Here is an 11339-nt window from a genome sequence, read left to right as displayed (position 1 = left end):
TCCGAATTATGGCCCCAATAGTGCTCACTGGAACATTCAGAAGTTGAGAAATCCTTCTGTAACCAATGCCATCAGTATGTGTTGGAACAATAAGGCTGCAAAGGTCTTGAGAAAAACTTATTTGCTTTTACCTATCATGAGATGTTTCTTGTGTGACACCTTGGTAATGAGACACCTTTTTATAGGCCATCAGTTGAGACTGAACCAGCTGATATCAATTTGAACTGGCAAGGGTCAGGGTTGCTTTTTAATTACTGATAGATTTCAGCTGGTTTCTTGGCTTTCCATGCGTTTTTTACATCTCCCTTTCTTCGCGTGTTCAATACTTTTTCCGTGTCATTCCATTTTATTACACATAACCTAATTTCTGAACTTATTCATTTTGGTTTCTTTGTATGTATGGATTGCATGGATTGTTACCGACATGTGGCAAAAATGTAATGTCAATAGCACCCTTAGAAATATGTTTACCTAGAAAAATGGTGACGTGTTTAATACTTAGTTTAACACTCACGCACGCTTTGCCTTCAAAACAGCATCGATTCTTCTGCAACCCCTGGCAAAAATTATGGAATCACCAGTCCCTGAGGATGTTCCTTCAGTTGTTTATTGTTGTAGAAAAAAAGCAGATCACAGACATGGCCAAAAACTAAAGGCATTTCAAATGGCAACTTTCTGGCTTTAAGAAACACTAAAAGAAATCAAGAAAAATAATTGTGGTGGCCAGTAACAGTTAGATTTATAGAACAAGCACAGGGAATAAATTATTGAATCACTCAACTCTGAGGAAAAAAATGATGGAATCATGAAAAACAAACAAACAAAATAACACTCCAACACATCACTAGTACTTTGTTGCACCACCTCTGGCTTTTATAACTGCTTGCAGTCTCTGAAGCATTGACTTAATGAGTGATAAACAGTACTCTTCATCAATCTGGCTCCAGCCTTCTCTGCTTGCTGTTGCCAAATCATCTTTGCAGGTTGGAGCCTTGTCATGGACCATTTTCTTTAACTTCCACCACAGATTTTCAATTGGATTGAGATCCGGACTGTTTGCAGGCCGTGACATTGACCTTATGTGTCTTTCTTCAAGGAATTTTTTCACAGTTTTTGCTCTATGGCAAGATGCATTATCATCTTGATAAATGATTTCATCATCCCCAAACATCCAAAATCTCAATGTAAACCTGTGCATTTATTGAAGATTTAATGACAGCCATCTCCCCAGTGCCTTTACCTGACATGCAGCCCATATAATTGACTGTGGAAATTTGCATGTTTTCTTCAGACAGTCGTCTGCATAAATCTCATTGGAACGGCACCAAACAAAAGTTCCAGCATCATCAACTTGCCCAATGCAGATTCGAGATTCATCACTGAATATGACTTTCATCCAATCATCCACAGTCCACGATTGCCTTTCCTTAGCCCATTGTAACCTTGTTTTTTTGTGTTTAGGTGTTAGAGATGGCTTTCCTTTAGCTTTTCTGTATGTAAATCCCATTTCCTTTAGGCAATTTCTTACAGTTCGGTCATAGATGTTGACTCCAGTTTCCTCCCATTTGTTTTGTTGTACATTTTCAAGGCATATTGCTTTAAGTTTTCTGTCTTGACGCTTTGATGTCTTCCTTGGTCTACCAGTATGCTTGCCTTTAACCACCTTCCCATGTTGTTTGTATTTGGTCCATGTTTTAGACGACTGTGAACAACCAACATCTTGTGCAACACTGCGTGATGACTTATCCTCTTTACCTACATACTAACAAGCAGATTTAATCTGATGCAGGTGTTAGTGTTTGTAATGAAAATTTACAGGGTGATTCCATAATTTTTTCCTCAGAGTTGAGTGATTCCATAATTTATTCCCTGTGCTTGTTCTATAAATCTAACTGTTACTGGCCACCACAATTATTTTTCTTGATTTCTTTTAGTGTTTCTTAAAGCCAGAAAGTTGCCATTTGAAATGCCTTTAGTTTTTGGCCATGTCTGTGATCTGCTTTTTTTCTACAACAATAAACAACTGAAGGAACATCCTCAGGGACTGGTGATTCCATAATTTTTGCCAGTGGTTGTAAGTACACTTCTACACAGTTTTTGAAGGACCTCGGCCGGTAGGTTGTTCCAAACATCTTGGAGAGCTAAGCACAGATCTTCTGTGGATATAGGATGCCTCAAATCATTCTGTCGCGTCATGTAATTCCAGACTCCATTATGTTGAGATCAGGGCTCTGTGGGGGGCCAAACCATCACTTTCAGGACTCCTTGTTCTTTTTTTTACGCTGATTCGTTTTTAATGACATTGGCTGCATGTTTGGGGTCGTTGTCCAGCTGCAGAATAAATTTGGGGCCAATCATCCATCATGTCATACCATCAGGGAGGCGTGTAAGTATCTGCCTGTATTTCTCAACATGGAGGATGGCATTGATCCTGACCAAATCAACTCTATTTGCAGAAATGCACCCCCGAGCGGGCTTAAAAGGAGAAGTACAGCCAAAGCTGCTCATTTAGCTGTACTTCTCCTGTGGATCACAGGAATGCAGTGCGTTCTGCACTCCTGTGACCTGTTTTCAGCAAACAGCTGCTGGCTAACGTCACAGAGCTAGTCATGGCTAGGGAAAGGTCGCACCCTCATAGCAACCCTAAAATTCAGATGCCACTACTTGCATATGTAACAATTTTTTTTCTTGTACATGCACATTCTCTATTGATGCCAGAAATCTGGGGACTCTTTATCCTGTGGAGGGATACAGCAGCTCCAGCTGCATTAGCCAAAAATCTTTAGTTAGACCCGGCAGCCTGATTTCAGAGGCGGATTGAGATACAGCATCTCTGCTGTAAAAAAACTTAAAACTGGGGCAGAGCTTCACCTTCCAGCAGGACAATGACCCTAAACATACAGTCAGAGCTACAATGGGGTTTTCACACTGGAGTGACAGGAGAGGCGCTAAATGCCTGAATGCTACACATAGGGGTTGATTTACTAAAGGCAAATCCACTTTGCACTACAAGTCCACTTGGAAGTGCAGTCGCTGTAAATCTGAGGGGAAGATCTGAAATGAGGGGAGGCTCTGCTGATTTTATCATCCAATCATGTGCAAGCTAAAATGTTGTTTATTTTCCTTGCATGTCCCTCTCACATCTACAGCGATTGCACTTCCAAGTGTACTTGTAGTGCAAAGTGGATTTGCCTTTAGTAAATAAACCCCATAGCGTGCTCCTGAACTCTGTACGTAACGCATTCCTAATCTCTGCACTCTATATGTAGGACACCCCTGAACACTGCACTCCGTACATAGTACTATTAATATTTGATTATTTATGTTCAAAGGTATCCTACGTGCTACTATGCAATCTTTTACTGTTCTGAATTGTTAATTTACATTGTTATTGTTGAACCAAAATTCTTTGGTAAGAATAAAATACAAACTATGCATTGAAAAGTTTTTTCTCTATCTTATTTTCTTAACATTTGGTAGTCATATCCAAAAAAATATGGTTTTCAATTTTTTTTACAAATAAATATGTGAAGTGTGGCGTGCATTTGTATTCAGCCCCAATATGTTGTAGAATCACCTTTCGCTGCAAAGTCTTTTTGGGGATGTCTCTACCAGCTTTGCACATCTAGAGAGTGACATTTTTGCCCATTTTTCTTTGCAAAAAAGCTCAAGTTCTGTCATATTGGATGGGGAGCGTCTGAACAGCAATTTTCAAGTCTTGCCACAGATTCTCAGTTGGATTTAGGTCTGGACTTTGACTGGGCCATTCTAACACATAATAATGCTTTGATCTAAACCATTCCATTGTAGCTCTGACTGTATGTTTAGGGTCGTTGTCCTGCTGGAAGGTGAAGCTCTGCCCCAGTTTTAAGTTTTTTTACAGACTCTAACAGGTTTTCTTTTAAGATTGCCCTGTATTTGGCTCCATCCATCTTCCCATCAACTCTGACCAGCTTCCCTGTCCCTGCTGAAGAAAAGCATCCCCACAACATGATGCCACCAACCATGTGTCACGGTGGTGATGGTGTGTTCAAGGTGATGTGCAGTGTTCGTTTTCTGCCTCACATAACGTTTTGCTTTTAGGCCAAAAAGTTTAATTTTGGTCTCATCTAACCAGAGGATCTTCTTCCATGTTTGCCATGTCCACCCCATAGCTTCTCGCAAACGGGACTTCTTATGGCTTTCTTTCAACAATGTCTTTATTCTTGCCCCTCTTCCATAAAGGCCCGATTTGTGGAGTGCATGACTATGGACAGATTCTCCCACCTGAGCTGTGGATCTCTGCAACTCCTCCAGAGGTACCATGGGCTTCTTGGTTGCTTCTCTGATTAATGCTCTCCTTGCCTGGCCTCTCAGTTTAGGTGGACAGCCATGTCTTGGTAGATTTTCAGTTGTGCCATACTCTTTCCATTTTCGGATGTTGGATTGAACAGTGCTCCATGAGATGTTCAAAGCTTAGGATATTTTTTTTATTTTATTTTATAACCCAACCCTGTTGTAAGCTTCTCCACAACTTTATCCCTGACCTGTCTGGTGTGTTCCTTGGCCTTCATGATGCTCATGATGCTGTTTGTGCACTAAGGTTCTCTAACAAACCTCTGAGGGATTCACAGAACAGCTTTATTTATACTGAGATTAAATTACACACAGGTGAACTCTATTTACTATTTAGGTGACTTCTGAAGGCAATTGGTTCCACTAGATTTTAGTTAGGAATATCAGAGTAAAGGGGCTGAATACAAATCCACACCACACTTTTCACATTTATTTGTAAAAAAAAGAAAAAAAAAAAAAAAGAAAAGAAAACCATTTATAATTTTCCTTCCACTTCACAATTATGTGCCACTTTGTGTTGGTCTATCATATAAAATCCCAATAAAATACATTTATGTTTTTGGTTGTAACATGACAAAATGTGGAAAATTTTAAAAGGGGTATGAATACTTTTTCAAGGCACTGTATCATACAATTATTCCATAAACACATACACTACATAAATAATTTGAGGAAAATATGCTTATAAAAAAAGTTTACCATTTGCCAATTAAAAAAAAAAAAAAAAAAAATCAATATGTCCCCGGATTTCATTTTAAAAATCTGGTCAACTTACTTTATGGGTACCAAAAAAAAGTACTTGTTTTGGCTAGCCCTGTGCAGGAGTATATTGTCAAAACGAAGAAAGACCCCAGTAAGTGTATAAACAGCCTTTATTATAGTTACAGTGCCACACAAATTCCATCTTGTAGAAAAATAAGAGGATTCACACATTTTAAACACTCCCACGCCAGCCAATTTCTATTAAATTCTTGTGCCAGGCTATTATAATTAGGCTACGCAACAGAGTCAACTATTTTCTTTTTTGCTTACAGTATTGGTGATGTTATGGACGTAAATTTGGCCTGTGGCCTTCAACTTGCTAAGCCATCACGGGAGCATGTGTGCTGAAAACATGCTTTGTTCACAAAACGGCGGCTTGCATTTTACAGACTTCACTTTTACTGTACATATTTTTGGCATACAGGTAAGAGTCAACATTTTAAAAACAGAAATGCCAGAAACCTCCAAGAAATATAATCAAACAAATATTATAAAGATGGAAACTGATGTCTTCATAGATAATCTTGGAAATGGAAAACAGACTCATGCAGCTGCCACTGCACTTACAAATGTCTGTTCTCTAAAAGACGTGTGAAGTTTTGTAATAAACTTCACACGTCTTTACATTTTTACTTACTTATTTGCAGTGGCAGCTGTGTGAGCTTTTTAGAGTGTGATCCATTGGAAAGATTCAACATATACCTGAGAAACCCGTGTGAAGTCATTTTGTGGAATGGGACAACATGTTAGTGAATAAGCGACACACTGGGGCCTCTTTTCCCAAAGCTCCTGAAATCGTGCAACTTTATCACCACAATGGTCAATCAGCTTCAAGCTGGTATATCCACATCCCAGAAGTCAACATTAAGGGTAAAAACTTGATTGCCATAGACCACATATCCAATTCCATCAGGGCTACCACGTGCTTTTGGCCATACCGTGGTGAGGCTGCCCTTTGGAAAATGTTTGCCCAACCCACAAAATGGCTTTCTATTTGGGGGGGACATTTGTAAAACTCATGGTCTTTTTTATGTCATTTTGGATACAGTAGGGAGGGATTAGAATCCCTGTGAGGTCTTCACTGCTATCTGGAGCTCATTCACATTCTGTTTTGCTAACAACAGTTCCCATAGAAAGTGGGGAAATATCTGCAAGAGGGACACAGACAAAAAAATAAAAATCTGGTGGAGTTTTACTTTTCTATATTCAAATTTAAAAATAAAATGAAAAAAAAAAATAATAATAATATCTGTGTCTGCTGCAGATTTATCCTCACTTCTTTTTATAGGAAAGTCCCATAAGACAGAATGGGGCCACAGTGCGCATGTAAAGTAAAATAGGCCACTTTCAGAAGGAAGACAATGTGGTTCCGAGCAGGGCCACACAATGAAGACCACTGGATCAGGGCGGAGGGTATAAGGCCGGGTTCACGCATGTAAGGCTGCGGTTTCCAGTCCAAAGTCCGGTGCGTTTCTGTTCACCGATCCAGGTGAGAATGTTTGCCTGAATTTGCGCCTGAACCGGACCCAAAAAACATCCAGGACCCTTTTCTGCCCCAGGCATGTGAGAGCCGGTCACATTCACGTTATGTGAATTGGATGCTGATAAAAATGCATCCAATTCACATATATATTTGAACCCAGCCTAAAAGGATAAAATAGAGCACCTAATCGACAGTAATCATAAAAGGTGGGGGGGGGGGGGGGGAGTAATTAAATAAATATACTTTACAATTGTCCTTTAAGGATATTTTAACCCATTCCGACTCACTTTTAAATGGGTCTTGACACCGCAGTGTTGGGCTTTGGGGGGGGCGGCTTCCCAAGCATGTGTTCACTGCGACTGGCTGTGACAGTGCTCTCATAATCGGAGACCCCCTCTGCCAGCCCGATCACAACCAAAGACTGGGAGCTATTTGTGACAGCTCTATCACTGTTCTTTGAGTGTGCAGTGAGCACACTTTTAGCACAGAAACCTCACCTGCCACAAATGCATATGTGCAGTGTGTGGATCTTCAGGTCCACCCTTCCTGCTGTAAATATGAGCACTTATAAGAAAAGGTTAATCACTACAGAGCTGAATTAATTTGTGTCCTTATATTTGCTCAGAGTTTAGCTTCAAATAAATTCGGAAACAAATTGCCCTCTTTAGCCTAAAAGAGTTTTAAAAATGACTACCTTCTGGTGTTTAAAGTGTTAAAATGCATCCTACACCAGTTATACAATTCCCAATATGCCTTGCTTTGCATCTATGAAGCTCTGCTGCTCACCTGTGGGGTGGGGGAGGGGTCAAGCCTACAATTCTCTATATAGATTTTATTTAAAAATTGCACATGAAGAAATATTTTTTTCTGTAGTGTTAAGTTACGGTACATCAGCTGCCAATAGGGGGGAGAAGGTGTCTATTTGAAGGGAACTTGCCAGGAGACAAACATGGGAGCTGCCAATGCTGACTTGTTTTTGCAGGTGTATAGTTCAAGGCTGATTTCTTATTCTTGCTTGGCAAGTCACAAGCAATGGGTATGTCAAAGTATCCATACACTTAAAAGGAGAAGTATAGCCAAAACTATTTTGGCTACACTTCTCCTAGGGATAACAGGGGGTTCAGTTCCTTCTGCACTCCTGTGACCCATTTTCAGCAGACAGCGGGCTAAAGCCCACTGTCGGCTGACGTCAGAGAGCCAGGCCAGGCTCTGAAAAGATCCTCACCATATGGTCCGGATCTGCCCAGAAGCCTGAACCGCCAGCTGGCTCAGCCTCTCAGCGATCTGCTGAGCCAGCCGCTCCAACTCCCTCCACAGGGGTAGAGCAGAGAGCCAGTGACTGACAGTCTCAGACTCTCTGCTCGCTGAAGGCTGAGAACCGAGGGATCAGAGGTCTTTGATCGCTCTGTTCTCAGTCTTAGAAGAAGCGGGGGACAGATGCAGCATCACATCAATGTTGCATCCATCTAGGTGAGTAAAAGGTTTTGTTTTTTTACAAGCTAATACTTCTCTTTCAACATGTTTGTTTCAGGTCACTGTCTCACGAACTAGAGAAGGAAGGATAAAAATGGCAATCCTGGAACATTCACCTACAAAAACAAGTCAGCAATGGCAGTGTCTATTATTTTTATTTTAACAGGTTCCATAAAAAAAAAAAAAAAAAAAAAAAAAAGAAAGAAAAAATATGTGTTGCCCATATCAAAATCAACTAAATTTCACTTTCTAGCCTGCACTAGATAAATGGACAGTTGTAGTCTTGTGGATTTCTTGTATTGACATCACCACTTTCCTAGTGTACCTAAACAAGCCTCATTACTGTGTTTCCAAACTGACAGGGGCTTATGGATAAGATCAAACAGACCTATTAGTGGAAGGGAACAGCAGCAACAGTTCCGTCACCTTCACAAGATGCAGCCGTCTCATGGATTGCGCCGGCGCTACAGAAATTCAGGCTACAAAAGCACCAATCCAACCAAAACTGCTGGCAGTTATAGACAGATGCTTGCGGCAGACCAACCAACTGGCTTTTTAGCTCTCCGAATAACTCTGATGTTGAAATAGTTTCCAGTTCAAAACCCAATCTCTCATCAGCTGCCATTACAAGGGGCTCCCCACTCTATGTTGGCTATTTTCTATTGGATGTTACAGCCATGTCCCAGCAACCACTTTGTAGCAGAGATTTGTGATGGTTTATATTATTTGTGATCAGTACCTGGATACAGAGTTGCTTCTGTCTACAACAGTGACCAATGCAGATACAGTGGTAGGCCATGATCACTATTCACTGCATTGGGTTACATGATAAAAAGGTATTGAAGCTTGAGATTCTTTAGCTCTGAGAAGTCATTGGCTCAGCAACAGAGCTGCCAATGCTAACTGACATCTCCCTTACTTCAATTATTTTCTAAAATTAAAAAATGATGAGAGTTTATTTAGCTGCTATAAAACTGTCAAGTGCAACTCAATGTAAAATTTCAGTAATACCAAAATGATTGAACTGCTGCGCATGCGCAGGAGTGACGTCACCTTGGCCTGGCCAATGAAAACGATTGATGATCGGTACCCAGAAGCAGGCCAGCCGAAGAGATCAGCAGCTGGTGGGGAGCTCTGGGACAGACACCACAGCACTGGAGAGAAGGAGAGTATAGTTACGCCTTAGGAAAAGATGAAAACAACTGGATTGTTAGCAAAATTCAAATCATATGCGCTCACTGGAGCTTATGGTGGAAACGGATGTTACTCAGTCATAACATTGAAGCATTAAGGCCCTATTCACACCTGGGCATTAGGAAACGTGGGCAGAAATGCCGTGATTCTGCTTGCGATGCCGAAACGCTCTGCAAAACTGACAAATCACACCACACTTGTTCAGGTGCCATTCATTTTCAATGGCACCTAAACGTGAGTACGGTTCTGCCGCGATTGTCAAAACTTGGTGCCCAAAAGAAGCTTCTACTGCTTTTTGAGTGACAAATATCTCACGATGCAGATTGCCACAATTGCAGTGCAATTTATGACAAGCATGGTGCGATTTGTCAGTTTTGTAGAGTGTTTTGGGATCACGGGCAGATACAATGGGAACGCCCAGGTGTGAATGGGGCCTTATTGTTTCACTGTTATGACTCAGATCTTTTTTTTTTTCTCTTTAATCAAGTCAGCTTTTTTTGGGCAACAATTTTCGGCAATCACAACAGATCCTGAACAAGCGTAGTGCGATTTTTCAGTTTTGAGATCGCAGGCAGAATCGCTGTCATTCTGCCCACTATCGCAATGGCCCAAGTGTGAACAGGGCCTCGGTTTGCCTCTTTGTGTTGTAATGAAAGATCACTTCAGCCACTACAACAGGGTTGTAACAGCCAATCATTTGATTGACTGTATGTAGGATTACCGATGAGATGGTTATCATAGCATACAATTTAACCCCTCCTTGACAACTAGCCCTTTTAAAAAAAAAAAAAGTGAGCAATTGGTCAGAAAGTGGTTAAAGGGGGTTCATGATCGCAATTGATCAAAAGCTCACCTGTGAGCCCTGAATCCTAGACTGATAAATTGATAAGCCAGTGACTTAACCGTCCCAGCAGCAGCCACCTATAACTGGAATATCAGTTCGGGTGGACTGACCCTTTTATGCACTAGGAACCAAGAATATTTACCTGAAAAATCAAATCCCCAAGCTTACAAAATCACTACCTCTTCTCCATGAGGTACCAGGTGCCCTATCAATGAAAATGATTCTTACCAGTTAGGCAGCCTTATATGGATGAGTGCTAAAACTGTACAATATATCTATGGTAAGGTACAAGGATCAAACATACGTCAAATGTCTTTAAAAGGAGAACCAGGCCACGTGGTGGAGGAAGAATATGCTGCGACTAAGACATTGGTAATAATGGTTTACACAGAGTGCAATGACATTAATGATGGATGCAGACTCCTCTCTTTGTCCATTGGTAGTCTATTCCACTAAACTTGCCCAGCAGGTAAAATCGTTCAATTGGTTATTTCCCGTTAAGAGTAAGGCCTGCCCGGCAGCAGAGAGAGATAGAGAGTGCAAAGTACATTATGGGCACGGAAAGATGTCCAGTCTTTGCCTTCAGCGTGCCTCCTTCTCAAGCAAGATGTGAATACCAGTACCAGGGGGAGGAGTCAGCACAAGGGTTTTGCCACCTTTAATAAGCCAAAGATAGATATATTACCCCAAATACTTTCACAAAAGAAAGTTACATATAGAGGAAAACAAAGTCGCTCAGTACTGGAGAAACTGCACGGTCACCATTAGCTGCGAAGGGCAGCCAGTCGCGAATGCATGGCTTCCAGATCCTCCTCTTCATCAGAAACGGCGGCGGCGGCGCCCTCTGGCTCCGGTTCTGGCAAGGCATCAGTGACTTTGCTGGGAGCTTTGCCCAGGGCCCCTGAAAAAAAAAAAAAAAAAAAAAAACAGATCAAGGTTAAAATTCACACTTATTATCCTTTAAGCCTAACAGACAAACATGGTTTCTCTTTGGAGTGAGAACTAGATTTTTATTGCTCTCTTTAGGGGAGGTTTTTATTTATTTCCTTTCCTTGAGAGAGAGTGGTCACCAACACAGCAAATAAGAGGAAATATCCCCCATAGGGGCATAGACAGCAACAAAAACAAATGTATTTTTAGCAACATGGGGAAGTGTTGGAACTTTGGTCAAGTCTTAGCTGCAGTTTACCCATTAGTGAGATTTTTCCCTTATTTCCTCTCCTAAAGACAGTAACCAATACGGTTTTG

General features: G+C 41.0%; 1 protein-coding gene across 2 annotated transcripts in view; it reads right to left on the bottom strand.

Moving 5' to 3' along the window:
* Nucleotides 1–5189: 5189 nt before the first annotated feature.
* Nucleotides 5190–11339, bottom strand: part of LOC141119193 (charged multivesicular body protein 3-like) — a 29420-nt gene continuing 23270 nt past the window's right edge. For both annotated transcript variants that reach the window (XM_073610971.1, XM_073610970.1), the window contains one exon: nucleotides 5190–10992. In XM_073610971.1, coding sequence (XP_073467072.1) covers nucleotides 10856–10992 — 137 coding nt within the window. In that variant the 3' untranslated portion in view covers nucleotides 5190–10855. The remainder of the gene's footprint in view (nucleotides 10993–11339) is intronic.

Source organism: Aquarana catesbeiana, linkage group LG01, assembly GCF_042186555.1.
Source record: "Aquarana catesbeiana isolate 2022-GZ linkage group LG01, ASM4218655v1, whole genome shotgun sequence".
Classification (NCBI taxonomy): Eukaryota; Metazoa; Chordata; class Amphibia; order Anura; family Ranidae; genus Aquarana; species Aquarana catesbeiana.
The sequence above is the reverse complement of the archived record's forward strand: the minus strand, read 5'-3'. Positions and strand labels throughout refer to the sequence as shown.